The 15,320-nt window shown below is 34.8% G+C and overlaps 2 protein-coding genes across 7 annotated transcripts; both read left to right on the top strand.

The window, feature by feature from the left end:
• Positions 1 to 543: 543 nt before the first annotated feature.
• On the top strand, positions 544 to 6,618 carry LOC109012501 (zinc finger protein CONSTANS-LIKE 9). 6 transcript variants are annotated; one of them, XM_035686523.1, is made up of 7 exons: positions 572 to 778; positions 1,660 to 2,300; positions 2,773 to 2,862; positions 2,950 to 3,138; positions 4,004 to 4,228; positions 5,202 to 5,515; positions 6,232 to 6,618. In XM_035686523.1, the coding sequence occupies exons 2-7, from the start codon at positions 1,776 to 1,778 to the stop codon at positions 6,356 to 6,358; spliced, it is 1,470 nt and encodes a 489-aa protein (XP_035542416.1). In that variant the 5' UTR covers positions 572 to 778; positions 1,660 to 1,775; the 3' UTR covers positions 6,359 to 6,618. The 6 variants fall into 6 exon arrangements, with proteins under 6 accessions (XP_018849736.1, XP_035542416.1, XP_035542415.1 ...); XM_035686522.1 differs by having other exon boundaries at positions 2,941 to 3,138; XM_018994191.2 differs by having other exon boundaries at positions 544 to 703; positions 2,773 to 3,138.
• A 3,833-nt stretch (positions 6,619 to 10,451) lies between these two features.
• On the top strand, positions 10,452 to 13,922 carry LOC109012502 (zinc finger CCCH domain-containing protein 15-like). The gene is made up of 3 exons (XM_018994195.2): positions 10,452 to 10,612; positions 11,073 to 11,764; positions 13,166 to 13,922. Exons 2-3 carry the CDS (start codon positions 11,093 to 11,095, stop codon positions 13,469 to 13,471), a joined length of 978 nt encoding a protein of 325 aa, XP_018849740.1. The 5' UTR covers positions 10,452 to 10,612; positions 11,073 to 11,092; the 3' UTR covers positions 13,472 to 13,922.
• Positions 13,923 to 15,320: the final 1,398 nt, after the last annotated feature.

Here is a 15,320-nt window from a genome sequence, read left to right as displayed (position 1 = left end):
TGCCCTACTTCCACGCTGGAAAGTTCATCTAAAAAACGAGAGATATGAATTTAAATATTAAAGTGAGTTGAGTTGAGTTAACTTGAAATGATAAAATATTGTTAGAATATTATTTTTTAATATTATTATTATTTTAAAATTTAAAAAAGTTAAATTATTTATTATATTTTGTGTTAAGATTTGAAAAAATTATAATGATAAATTGAGATGAGTTAATAGTATTTTATAATCCAAACGCAATGTCATCATTTTTGTGTATTTTTTATATTTAGTTGTATTATCTTTTTTAATATAAAATAATTTTAATGAGTATAGCACAAAAAATATGAAAAAGTTAGGTACGTTTAGATTAGAAAATATTTTATTCATCTTATTACTATAATTTTTTTAAAATTTTATATAAAATATAATAAATAATTTAATACTTTCAAATTTTAATTTAATTTTTTTAAATTTTAAAATAATAATATTAAAAAAAAATAATATTTTTTCAACTTTTATCATTCATCTATAAAAGTAATTCATCTTCCAATCCAAACCGGCGGTTAATGTCACACTACTTCAGGTATTATTTCGTGCAAAAAGTCGCCTGTGCGTAGCATTGTTTCAGACCAAAAATATCCTAAAAATAGATAGAGAAAGACTGAAAAAAGAAGCTAGAGCAAAGCTCCGCGACTCCGACGACCGGAAAAAAAAAGAATAGGTTCCATGAATTCCAACAAATATAAAGGCTGATCTATTTCTCTTGATGCTTCTAGTTTCTTGTGCACATCCACAGGTTCTTCTATTTTTTTTCTCTTTTTTGAAGGGCATGCCATCCTGGTAATTTCAACTCGTTCAAACTTACTTCGAAGCTTGATTTCTTTTGCATACAATTTCGAAAAAGTTTTGATCGGTGAAATTAAACGGGATTTGGGCTTGAGTCTGAGGTTTTTCACTTTATTTTTAGTTTAGATCTCCCTTTTAGTTTAGTTCTGAATAATTAAGTGGTTAAATTCCCAATTTTCCTTCTGTTTCCATTTTGTTGAACAATTAGTTATCATTTTATGAGTGTAGGGAACATGAATTGGAATCCCGACTCCATCCAAAGCCGTAAAAGGACCCTGCATTGAAAATTTACAACTAGCTGTTTATTAAGAAGGCTAACTACATCCGACTCTTACAATCGAAGGGTTGTGAGAGTCAGATAAGCTTCTATTGTTGTAATTATGGCGATTCCTCCACCTTAGAGAGGGGTTTTTTCTTTATTAAAAAAAAAAAGAAAAAAAAATGAAAGAAAGAAAAAAAGATAGGCTTCTATTGTACGGTAGTCCTCAGAGCCAACCATCCTTGAAGAAGTTTATATAATCTAGGGAAATTTAATAATATATAAATATCTGTTGAAAGACACGCCTTAAATGTCTAAATTCAGCTCCATACACACACACACACACACACACATGTATAAGATCTGTTCATCAACACAACCTTAATTTTTCGACAGAAGGTTTTAGATGTGGAACTTAATAAGGTGTATGATTTAATTTTTTACTCTCTTTTTTCCCTTGTTTTAACATATCGATACTCAATTTTGTGACGCTGGTTCTGTTCTAAGAATTTTGAAGTATGGGGTTATAATACTGGTGATAATAATTGACATCAACTTATTTAATGCTAAAGGTATCAGAGCTCATAAAAAGGTTAGCGAGTTGATATCCTTATTCATTGAAACTCAATCGGGAAACTTCAACTTATAAGGTTTTGGAGTCTGGTAGTTCTGTATGACTGCAGAGTAAATGATGGAGAAAATTTGTGAATTCTGCACAGAACTGAGGCCAGTGGTCTACTGTAAGGCTGACACAGCACATCTTTGCCTTTCTTGTGATGCCAAAGTCCATTCGGCCAATGCACTTTCCAGCCGACATCTGCGAAAAGTCCTGTGTGACTTGTGCAGATACCGCCCAGCTTATGTTTGGTGTACAGATCACCAAATGTTCATGTGTCACAGCTGTGACCGAAGCCTGCATGACAGCTCTTCCCAGCATCAGAAAAAGGGAACCAGGAGTTACATGGGATGCCCTTCTGCTAAAGATTTTGCAGCATTGTGGGGTTTTGAACTGAATGAAGTCAGCGATAGTACTCGTTGCGATCATCTTGTGTCCACTTCTTGTGGTTCTGGGGATTCCAGTGTTGTAGATTTTGACATTCCAAGACAACCTTTCTCACAAATTGGAGGCTCTTCAGTGTCATCTAGAGTGAATTGTGCAACTCCAGTCTCCAATGCTGGATCTGAAGTGGGATCAAGCAGTCAACAAAGTAAGGTAGGCAGGATTTACACTCACAAGTATATTTATAGTTTTCCTTGACGACTTCAATGATAACAGGCCCTTTTTTATGTCTAAATTCTCCTATCCTTTCATGACTTCTAAGAACTTGGGGCCCAGGTAGGAGGTAAAACTACCAGTCAAGTTGGAAGAAGTTTATGTGAATTCTGATTTAGTGAGTCCCAGATTTGGGATGGTGCTGGATTGCAGGAGGTTTATACCATTTCACCTTACCTTGTCCATAAACTCGAAGCCAAAACAAAGTTTTTGCAACTCTATATTGATGAATTTACCATCATCCTGACTATTGAATTGACACAAGAGATGTAATATAAAAAGGAGGATAAAGTTATTTGTTCATCTGATGGTGATTAACTAAACTGATGCGAAACTTTTATGTTTTAAGTATATAAGAACTCTGTATAAAAAAACCTCTATAATTCTTCTTAGTATTGTGCTTCACTTGCAGATTAAACAGCACCCCACTAGCCATCTTCTCCAACAGATTCTTGACTTGAAAAGGCTTCAGCTCACTGACAGTTCTGACCATTTACCTCTGGTACGTGGTCAAGAACAAATGGAAATATCTTCTTCAATACATTATCCTTCAGTGAAGTTTGATGAAAATCTTGATCAGCATTTACAGCAGTCCCAGGATCTCCAGGATCTTAGTAGTGATATTCAGCAAAGGATCAATTCACAGCAGGATCTGAAAGAGAACGTTTTATCATTCACATTTCCTCAACAGGAGCATTTATCTTCATTGTCGATTACCAGCCTTCCTTTGAATGGAGAATCCTTCTGGCAATGGAAAAGTCCAGTTCAAACTAGTCAGGTTTGATTATTATCATTGGAACATTGTGGGATGAAACACTTGTAGATTAGCTGCATAATGATGCATTCTTTCTTAGGGGCGCAAGAGCATAGACGTTTCTGTTGCCATCTGCCTACGCACATAGAATAACTGAAACTCCTGCTTCTCAATGAAGGGGCAGTGTACAGTATTAATTCATTTTTCACTACCATTTCATTTTTACTCTGTCTGAAGTTTTGATTCTAAATTCCATGAATGGCGTTGTTAATGACTAAGAACATATACTAAACACTGTTTCACTTGTCCATTGTAGCAATTAGGCCCTCAACAACATAAGGTCTACAAGTTTGGCCCTAAAACAAATGCCACATATTTCTGAATATTAAGCTGTGATTCACAGTTAATAACTCCTTTCAAGTGTAATAAGACTTATTCCATGGTAAATGTGGAATGGAAGATTAGGATCTCAACTCAAATCCAAAAATGTGGAACAAAGCTATGTTAAGTTGTGTTGAGTTTAGTTTTTCTTGTTTCACAGTAAAACGTTTTGTTGACTTTAGTTTTTCTTGTCGTAGTGTAGAACTGCGTCTTAGAGATGACTACTTGTTTCATATTCATGATGCTCTTGTCTTACCCTTCTTCTTCTACCCTATCATCATAACAAAAGTGAGATTATCACATTGCGTGCTGCAATAGCTTGTATGATTGATGAGTGACCATATGTATGACTTGAACAAGATCCTGATCTCAATCTTCCAACATTTATCTGTTTGGAAACCAGAAAGTCATAGTTAGCTGCTTGGCAGTAAATGTTTGTCATTTCATTTGTGGTCATATTTACATATGTCTACAAAAGCAATTAATTATTCCAAATTGATTTTTGCAGTTGTGGTCTCAAAATATGCAAGACCTAGGGGTTTGTGAAGAACTACTTTGCGATGATGATTTCAACATACCTGATGTTGATTTAACATTTCAAGGTTTTGAAGAACTATTTGGAGGCGATCAAGATCCAATCAATGCTCTGCTTCATGATAACGCCTCATGCTCCTCCATAGAGAAGGATGTGTCCCATGATACATCAGATAATGGTCATAGGAGAACCATGGAGGTGAATCACAACTCATTTTTTAAAATTCTGTGTAAGCTTAATCTTGTGTTTTTAAAGAGGTCACAATAAGTTTTTTTTTTAAAAAAAAAAAATCAGAAAAGCTCCCTTTGTTAAAATAGCATCCTTGCGTTTTGTGGTGGAGGGAAACATAGGTACAGCAAATGAAACATTAGAAGAAAAAAACTATGCCATTCACAGGTATGGGAAAAAAGGAAACGAAAGAAACAAAAACTAGTTTCTGAAGCTAGGTTAGTTCCTGCTCTATTCAAAGTGTAGATTCCAATGAGATTCTTTGACAATTCATAGCGAGATGTGAGAAAAGAGCCTGCACGTCAGCGCCCCGGTTAGCCAGTCCATTAATTGAAAATTCAAAGTTTAGATTAGTCGAAAGTCTATTGCTGAGATTAAAATTTTCAATGTGTTGACATGCTTCGCCAACTCCCCTAATAAATCGGAGGAAGAAATGATAAATGGGAGAAACACTTTGGGATAGAAAAAGAGGCGTCAGAAAACTTAAAATGTAGGTCTGGAACTGAGAAGAACATCTAGAACATTTTAACACATAAATATCATTTTGTAGATCATGTGTATCTTTTGAGTTGCTACAATTGTTATCAATATCTTGCATTGGAGGGCTGCATTGTTGCTCCACCAGTCGGTACTATATTGTTCGAACTTTGGAGCGTGGTACCAGTCTTGCTGGGACTCATTTGGCACTGGGTAGCTTGGTGCAATTATGCAGGTAGCTAGGTCAAGTGACGGAACTATGTCTTAGTCATGATAACTTTGATAAGCATAAGAGTTCTTGTGATTATTGGTCATTGATTGTTTCACACGATGTTTATTAGTGAACCTGTCATACAATTAGATGAGATTTTATTACTTCTAGCACATTTTGGAAGTTAGCATGAGTTATGCATCTAGTTTTGCTATAAAACTTTTACGCTCCTCTGCTCCTTTTCTATCATGACAGGATGCCTCAGTAGGTTCTTCCATTTACATCACTCCCTCAGCTCAGATGGGCAAGGACATAGGTCCTTCTGACCAAGTTTTTAACCTTCCAGGAAGCGCTGATTGTCCTCGCCCAATTCGATCATCTTATTCAACTTTGTCATTTTCTGTCTCAAGGTTCAGTGCCGAGAGCAGTGTTTCTGATTGTCTCGATAGTGGACTTTCTCCTTATATTATAGGAGAACCTTCTCACAATTCACCTAACCTTGAGGGTGCACATTTGGACGCCAGAGAGATTGCCAAGATGAGGTACAAGGAGAAGAAGAAGTCTCGACTGTGAGTATTATGTTTCTCTCTTCAACCAGATTTTTCGGACCAAAATCTTTTAGAGTTGGAGAACTTTGCAACCTCAAATCCTACCTGTTGTTTTCAAATTAATAAGTTTAAATCCTATACGTTTAGTAAAATCTGGATCCTTACTTCAGAAACAATGGTTGAGATAGTATGAAATTTACCATAACTTGCTGGTGAGTATTGTAACTTGCTTTGAGATATCAATCACTGGTTTAGGATCACAGTTGTCATTTTCCTGTTTTGGCTTAGTAGGCTTAGATTAGTTAACTGTGTCTCACAGTTTGGACCACACTGTATTAATTGCAAAATTAAATTAAAGCCAAAACAAATACACTCTCCACGAATATGGGAGAAGCTAATCGTTAAATTAAACTTATTTTGATTTTAGCTTGATTTGGATTAAGTCAACTAGCGGTTTACCCTTTTGGATTTAGGTGACAAATAAAAACAGTGTGGAAGAATCTGCAATGAAAAGCAAATAAAAAGGTGGTAATTTTTTCTATCAAAGCTCTTGAATGAGACTTAATTGTGACTGAAACTGCATCATCTATTCTTCGCGAACTTTTCTGTCATCTGTAACTTTATTACGGTTGTGGAACTGCAGCTCAAGGTTTTGGTAAGGAATGTGAATTATGTTTCATTTGGTTATGCTCCCTATGGTAAATATAGTTTTCTTCTTCTTCCATTGTTTTTTCAAGGCATGAAAGCAAAATTCGATATCCCTCTCGGAAAGCTAGAGCTGATATTCGGAAGCGGGTAAAAGGACGATTTGTAAGGACGGAGAACTATGCCTCTGATACCGTTGACGTGACACGGAGCTATTAGCTTTGCATCTTGGTCTTGTAGATATATTTCAATTCTAGCAGAGGTAAAAATTTTGAGGCTTTGTATTTATACAAGTAGTTTATGAGGCTTAGAGAAGAAATTATGGGAAAATCATTTCCCTGAACTTTAGTTGATCAGTCATTGTATAAGTTTCTACAGATCTAAACTCTGTTTTCCTTTCAAACTGTTTCTTCATTCTTGTCCTGAAAACTGTGAGCTGTCACTTAGGTATTATGCGAACGAAAATGAAGTTCTTCATCTGAGATGTTGTTATTACATCGTAGGTGTAACGGGGTATGTGACATATTTTTAGTTGTTGACACAGGAAACCACTTAAAATGTATCATATCGTATCGAATCGACAAGTGTGATTAAGGATGACAAGATTTAGGAAATTTTTGTGCATGCTTAGAAACCCTCTCCCCCCTGTTTACACAAAATGCATATCTGTCGGTTTTACATACGTTTTACTATAGGCAAAATCTTCTTGCAAGCGGGTTTGCATATTAAATTGCACACCGATATTGATATGTAAGGCATTCGTTTAATGAAATGGTGTGAATTAAAGACATAATTTTTGTGAGATAGAGGATTTTCTTCTTCTCTCGATTTTTTTTTTATTTTTTTTAATTAAAAAAAAAATTATGCAAGTGTTGGTACGCGATTTAGTGCGCCAAATCGTACCTAGCAAGGCTCTTTACTATAATAGGCTAAGCATCACTTAAATTTAAATTGCAAAGCTCCCAACCAACTGTCCTCGTGATGACCAAGCACAATTTGATATCATCGTCACCCTTCCTCCAACCTGTAGGAAGGAAGCCATTCTCTATTCTAGATTTCTACCGACTTATATTTTCTTAGCTCTTACTTTCACCCTCCTCCAGTAGCATTGGGCCTGTCTTCGACAAACTTGCATGGGCCTTTATGCCCACCCTTTTAGTTTTATTCAACGAGTATTTGGGTCTATTTTATACCTTGTGTGATTTATCCAGTGAAATAACCCAACCCCTGCAGTGCTTAGGGAAAGACTTCTTTTTTTGCTAGGAGATTTTGAAGAGGGCACTAGTCCCCGCTTAACGTTTCTGTCTCTGATCTGCCTTCAATATTATTAATCTAAAAATTGTTATATTTATATAATTTAATGACAAAACTTAATCCAAAAACAAGGAGTTCCAACCCTGCCAAATACCAATTTCAATGAAATTGAAATTGAAACACGCAGCCTACAAGGAATATAAATAGAGTAATTTTACATATAATCGTGAAATGCGTAAGTGCCGTGTAAGCGTTTTAAAAAAGAGTGGGGTATACTATTAAAAAATTAACTTTTTTATGTGGGTTTCATATTTTACTCACTTTTTTCAAAACAATTACACGGCAGTTGCACAATTCACGGTTGCAAATATATTTTCTCTTTTCTCATATAGATATAGAAAAATTATATTCTCAAGTTAGTGTATAGATCACACCGAATAAAATGCTTACATGTCATAATTTGATTCGGAAGATAAATTTTAAAATTTGAATCTTACAAATCAAATCTTACAATTTAAGTGATGTTGATAGTGTAATCTACAATCTACGCACCGACTTAAGAATAGAATAATTCCTAAATAAATAAATGACCAATTTCAATGAAAATGAAAGATAAACAATATATAACAGTTTACACTTAAGATATAAATGTGTGCCCTCCTTAACCACCATCACTTTTATTTATATATGGGGGCTTTTTAGTGTAGGAGGGAATATGAACATGATGGGGCTAATATTCACCAAACATTTGATAATAGAATTTGACCAAAAAAAAATAAAATAAAAATTAAGAGGTGGTTGTTATAGTTGTGATAAAGAAGCAAGCTAAAAAGGAGTGTTGATGGCACTTCTCTTCCTAAATGATACAAATGTCTTTAGTATTGGTTGCATGACTTTGAAAACTTCATTGAAACCCCAAACCCACCGGTAAGCTTCTAAACCAAGCAACTCTTATAATCAATTAATGCGTCTCTAACCGCAGTGGGACCTTCCGGATCCACACACACACCCTTGGAGCTTTGTCAATGTCACCACCTCCTTATCTTAATTTCAGTTCAAATGTTCGAAAAATTAAAAAAGAGTATATATGTTGTATTTAACATAAGATATATAATTTAATAAAAAGGGCCCCCTTGTGTGGGGATTATGATCACTTATTTGACCCTTTTGTATAAAATAGGGGATGTATTCGTCCTTTCGCTTAATTCATGAATCGATAATTATGATCGGAAATGACAAAATCTATAATTAAGAAAATTACTTCTTTGTCGCTTAATCTGTGAATCGTTTGCTATCATATTAGAAAATAATGAAAGTATGATAATTAAAACGCTTACAAATATTCTAATATATATATATATATATATATATATATATATAACAACGAAATGAAAGCATGAAAAAATGTCTTAGTTATCGAAAATGAAGGTTTTAATTTGTTACACCAAAACCATTCTCGTCTATAAAAAGACCCATAAAACCCAACCACACACTACCTTAATTCCTGCTACTTGAAGAAAATCGAAAAGATAGGTTCTAACTCACAATGAATGATCTTACCTTCATTCATACACACATATATAATTTATATTTGATAGGCCAAAAAAAAACTTGAAATTTGATTTTTTCCAATGATCTTACCTTCATTTGATTGTTCTAATTTTGTTTTTAATGTTCCAAGTATATACAACAGGCACGTAATACAGGGTAATGATACAATCTTATAAACTAATGATATATATATATATATATATATATGCTTATAATTATTTTTAGCTATTTTATAACTCATTTTATAATCAACCAACATAATCACGTCATTCGTTATAACTACTATCAATTTTAAATAGTAATAAAAGAGTTGTAAGTTAATTATTTTTCTTACTGAAATGTCGTGATAGCACGCATGCCATGCATTTGAGCTGATTAAAGACTATAAATAAGCTGTGGGATTTGAGTAGGTAATGGATGATCAAATTCAGACTGTTTAATTTTTATTCATATACAAGTCGATTTCGAACTTATTATTGAATTAGATTTTATATTTACAAACAGCTCAACTTATTTTGAGTTACTTAATTTTGAAAAAATTGATTTTTTATATTATGTTTTATAACTATATATAGCAACAAAATCTGAAAAATTAATTTCAAGCTTTTATAAATATCTTTATATTAGTTATCTATACATATATCAATAATTATAATTATATACTTTTTTTTAGGGCAACAGATTTATATACTTTAATTGTTTAATAATCAATGATAGTCTTACGCTCTGTTTGGATAGTAAGATGAAATAAGATGGTTTTAGTTGAAAGTTAAATAAAATATTGTTAGAATATTATTTTTTAATATTATTATTATTTTAAAATTTAAAAAAGTTAAATTATTTATTATATTCTGTATGAAAAATTGTAAAAGTTGTAATGATGAGATGAAACCGTTTTTATATCCAAACATGACCTTATTTGTTTAGAGCATTCTTATTGGATTGGCCAAATGCATTTTCAAATTTTAGCTAATATCACATGAATTTACATTTGCCTATTCCATTTAAATCAAATCCCCACATTGGATTATCCATTTACTATCTATCTAATAATAAAATATTATTAATTTAATAATTTATTTATTTTTATCACAATTTGTAGTTCTACCAATTAAATGTTAATAATAATTATATTCTAAATGTTAAATATTAATTATATTTTAATTAATTTAATTTATTTGCTTGAAATGAGAAATTAGTATTTTAATGTTTGATGAAGTAACTGTAGTTAGTTATATTTGATGAATCACTGTAGCTAAAATTCAAATTATTTTAAAGATGTCCACTCTGATGTGAAGTTTTTATAACACAAATTATCTAAATTTTAACCATCTTTTAACTTCGGACAAGCTAATAAAGATGTTTTAGAGGTATAACTCGAGGGTAAATATTTGGAAGTAAAAAGAGCTACCAATATCCGGGGATTGCTTATTAAGCGCTGTCGCAGTAGTACGCCCCAAAATCAAAACGGTTTTCAGTTTCATTTTGTTCTTTTACTTCCCTCGCACCAAACCCTCTCTCTCTCTCTCACTCCCTCTCTCTCTCTCCAAATCCTCTGGAGTCTGAATATAAAAGCACCCCTACCCTACCTTCCCTCACATTCCAGAGTGAGTGATCAGACAGAGAAGGAGGAGGTTCTTCCTGTCCTTAATTCGCTGTTTGTTTCGGGTGAGCATTTTGTTTCTCTCTATTTTCTACAATATTTGTTTGATCAATACGATTTCTGTCTATGTTTGATACTTTTGTTCTTCGGTTCATGAATTCGAAGGCGAACTACTCTACTCTCTTTTTTCTATTTATAGACAAATTGATTGTTTCCAATCTCTGCCTTTCCTCCTTTCCATTTTCCTCTACATTTTGTGCTTGTGATCCATCGCTTTCTTAGTGAAAGAGTCATAGTTATGTTTCATCTTTACTGCGTAATTAGTTATAACCTCGTTGATCGATCGGAAATCTCTGTACGTATCGTCGGCTTTTTCTCGTGAAATTCTAGAAAGAAAAAAATGTTTATTGAATGCAACTGAGACTTGGAAGAGAAAAGTTTCCAAGGAAGCAAAGAATAATCACAAAAATAGTGTTGATTATAGACGGTAAAATAACTATCGTTTTCCTCTGATTCTCTGTGTAGCAATACTCCAAGAGCTTAAAATGCAAAAGGACCCCTCCTCCGCCCGTTGCGGACCCACCGCCACAGCCGCAATCAACATATCCTCCCCATTCAAGTCTCAACTCCATCCAGACGGCGCCCTATACACCTCCCCCTACTCCCCAGTCTTCCCTACCAATACTTCCATTTCCGAGTCGGACTCAGGCTTCTCTGATGCAACCTCCAATCACCTCCACCACTCCCGCTCCATAAAGGAGCACCAGGAGATCGTGAACCGCCATTCTCTTTGCCTCACTCACCTCCGCGAGGCCACCAGAGAAGCCGAGGCTCTCCGCCAAGAGAACACACACCTCCAAGCCTTGAACCGCGAGCTCAACAAGCAGCTCAGCCTCCTCTTCCACGCCTCGGCCCAAAACCATCTCGCCTCATCCTCCACCGATTACACGACGTCTCTTGAGGTTCTGGACGCCTTTCGCGGCTTGAGTATCGAGGACGAGGGGAGTGCTTGGGATGACGTGGCGGAGGGGAGCCCGACGAGCGTGATCGAGAGCGGAAGGGTCCAGAATGTTGATGTGGAGCGGTTCTCGCTGCCAAAAAGTATCTCAGTGAGATCCAATGGTTACTTGAAGGTGGCTACTCAGGCTAATGCCAGTGGTGGCGGTCGGACTCGGAGCGCGACTGGGCTTCGCAGTACAAACCCACTCAATGTGACGGTAAGGCTAATTGCATATATCATCTGACTGACGAACATAATATTGTTATTTTTTTTGGCATGAGATTGTTATTTTTGGATTCAAATGAAGAATGCGATCACTTCTCTACTCATCGACGGTAGAGATTTAAAACAAAGGAAAACATGGTTTGAAACTAACGGAGCAAAGAGTCATCAGCCTCCATCACCTTAATTTCTTTGCCATCTCCTTTCTTCATCGAACGCCACGGCCTAAAGTCAGCCCCCTTGAGTCTTTCTTGATAGAAAGCCCAATTTGAAATTCTAGGATAACTTCTCACAAAAAATCTTTGAAGTGAACCTGTATCAACCTGCATACCCGGCAAGAAATATAGTACAACCCAATTACAAACAATCGACTCAAATTGAAATCTTGATCTCTTGTTTTTTTGGTTTTGCATTGAGATTAAATTATTCTCTCTAATCTGCCGACAACAGAAAAAGCTGAACCGTTGCGTCTTCTGTACTTCTCTACCTCCACATCTGTCTCAACCTCATCATGTTAACACTATTTGCTCCGTTAGTTTTATACTTTTATGTGACTTCCTTTGCGTGTGTATGCGTGTGTGTATGTATATATATATATATGTATATATATATACATATATATATGATAAGTGACGATATATTGTATTTATCCATGTTTGTTCTTTTCGGTGATTGTGCGCCATCGAGTATTGGGAGAAGAACGATTTTAACGTGTTCCACGGTGTCTCGGCTGTGTATTGATTAAGCTGCAAGCCTGCAATGAAAGAAAAGGGCCAACGTGCTCTTTGTGAATAGTTTCTATAATGTGTTTATATAAGGGGTGGGGATGCTGAAATTGGTAAAAACAGGTGAAGTATGATAATTGTTATAGCAGAGATTTAAAAAAAAAAAATCATACCTTGACTTTTTCCTGCTTTCATATGGGAAAAGCTTGGGTTTCGAGATTGGATCTCAAGAGTGTCTACCGACATTTTTTTTTTATATTTTATGTAGTGATTAATTAAATATTTTTTAATGATATTATGAATTTTTCTTAAAAACATTTTAATTTTATTGGGAGAAGTTGTCGGACTACGAGGGAGTAGCACGACTCTTTTCATATACTGCTAATAAGTTCAAATATATATGTAATTTCTTTCTTTGGCAATAGAGAGAGAATTTCTACTTTTAAATATTGAATTCGGCTGCATGTTGGGCCCGAACAAGGAAGGGGTTCATTGGCCCCAGTCTAGACTCTAGAGCATCATTGGTCCCAAACTAAATAGCTTTTCGTAAAAGAGAATTGGCCTTTCCAAAGCATCAAGGCGTTTTAGGGAGATTATAATTTTCTTCCTCATGCTGATTGTATTTGTTGAGCTGATTCTATAAGCTGTCCTGCATGTTTATAATCACACAGCAAAAGGTGTACGTGCCTGGAGGGAAGCAAGAGGAGGAGCCACTTGAACTAGAAGTGTACAACCAAGGCATGTTCAAGACAGAGCTATGCAACAAGTGGCAGGAGACTGGTGCATGCCCTTACGCAAACCACTGCCAGTTTGCTCATGGCGTTGAGGAGCTCCGCCCAGTCCTCCGCCACCCACGCTACAAGACTGAGGTTTGCAGAATGGTCCTTGCTGGTGTTTCCTGCCCCTACGGCCATAGGTGCCACTTCCGTCATGCACTCACTGACCAGGAGAAAGCCATATTTGGGTCCGGTTTATAAACACCATCAACACTCAAAACAAATGGTACAGTACATAATAATACACATTGATGTAACAAGCACAAATATAGACATACAAAAGACAAAAAATAAATAGTATCATATGTGGCAGAGAGTGAGGAAACTCTTCTTTTATATCTGCCCCGTTTTGGTTCCATTTAAACGACATACTGAAACATTGATCATGTTCAGCTTATATGTGATCAATTTTGGTGATTTGAATATCAACCAGAAAGAAACTCTTTTTCTATTCATGGTGCGATATTGTCACCTCGGTTTGCTTAAGTCTTCAACCCAAAAGGTGGGGGCCGGGGGAGTAGATATTCTTGGGCTGACATGACCAACAAAAACCACGACCCTCTCCTTCAATGGGCCTGAATCTCCCCCACCTAATTTAAGGGATCCTCCAAATTAAGCTGGGCCCAAGATTTAGCAACTTTATATGTTAGTTACTTATTGTTTGTGACTGAGCTTCAGATGTGTTTCAATGTTTATTTTGTATCATGTTTATGTTGGACTTATGGATCTTGTCAAAAATTATAAGCCCTAATTAGCTTTTAAGACTTATATAGTATCATTCATCTGGCCCAGTAAAAATGGAAACTGTCCGAGTCCTCTACTAAAAACTTGGATCAGATTTCACCTTTTACCAGAGAAGTTCTTATACAACATTCTATATATATATATATATATATATATATATATATGTATCCATCAAAATAAGTATCCCATATTGCTTTGGTGCGTATAGTTTTAGATTTCAGATCATAATCTTGCTCCGGCGGAAAAAAGAACCTGTCCTCAGTGGGAGGTCTCCACCATTTTTAGCTTCCCTTTTTGACCTTTTCCATTTTCCAAGGTGAATAATCGTTCTCTCTTTTTTAGGCCAAAACTTATCCATTTTTAGGAGGACGATTCTATGTCCACCGCTCCAGCGGGAGATACCCTCACGCATAATTGATTTTTTTGTTTTGTTGTTTTTTTTTTTAAATCAAAATATTATTAAAAAATACTTATTTAATCACTATGTAAAATTAAAAAATAAAAATTTCTTAATATTAAACAGTAAAAACCAGTTGTAAGAGTATTATTTTCCTTAAAAAATTATAGAAAAACAAGACATTACAATCACCGCTGGTAGCTCATTGTTTAACATTTTTATATATATATATTTTAAGAAACTTATAATATTATATATATTTATTTTAACACTTTTAAATATTTTTTTTTAAATTTATAATATTATTAAAAAATACTTCTTTAATCATGAAATTAAAAAAAAAAAAAAAAAAAAAAGATGCGAGGGGTATCTCTAGCATTATTCTTTTTAGGCACAAATGATGCTTTGTGAGTGGTAAATGATCGAGCCACTTTTGAGGCGTACTGTTTCTGATACATTGTGGGGGTATGTATTACGGATTAGCAAATAGTAATTAATTAAGAATCACAAAATCGACTTTGTAATGAGTATATTGAAATTGTCATTCAGACAAAAAGCAAGGCCATATGGGCGTTGGTGATTCGAAGGGTTAAAAGATGCATAGCACCATTCCAAAACGAAAACAAACAAAAAAAAATGTCAGGCCAAAATATGTGGTATAGAGCAATTCCATCTGCCCATAAACAGTACAAAAATTATTTTGTGTGTCCGTTTTCTCCTTGGTGTTTGATTCCTTTTGGTTATCATTTACCTGCAAGTTTAAACCAACCTGCCAACAACAAACAACTGGCTCAACGTCCCGCTTGACACATCATGCCTACAAATATTTATGTGCCTCGCTGCATATCGAACAACATATATGAAAGTGTTGATAAATATATAATCATTTTTACAATTTCTTATAACTAT

The sequence above is a fragment of the Juglans regia genome, chromosome 16, assembly GCF_001411555.2.
Source record: "Juglans regia cultivar Chandler chromosome 16, Walnut 2.0, whole genome shotgun sequence".
Taxonomy (NCBI): Eukaryota; Viridiplantae; Streptophyta; class Magnoliopsida; order Fagales; family Juglandaceae; genus Juglans; species Juglans regia.
This window is presented reverse-complemented; position numbering and strand designations above follow the sequence as displayed.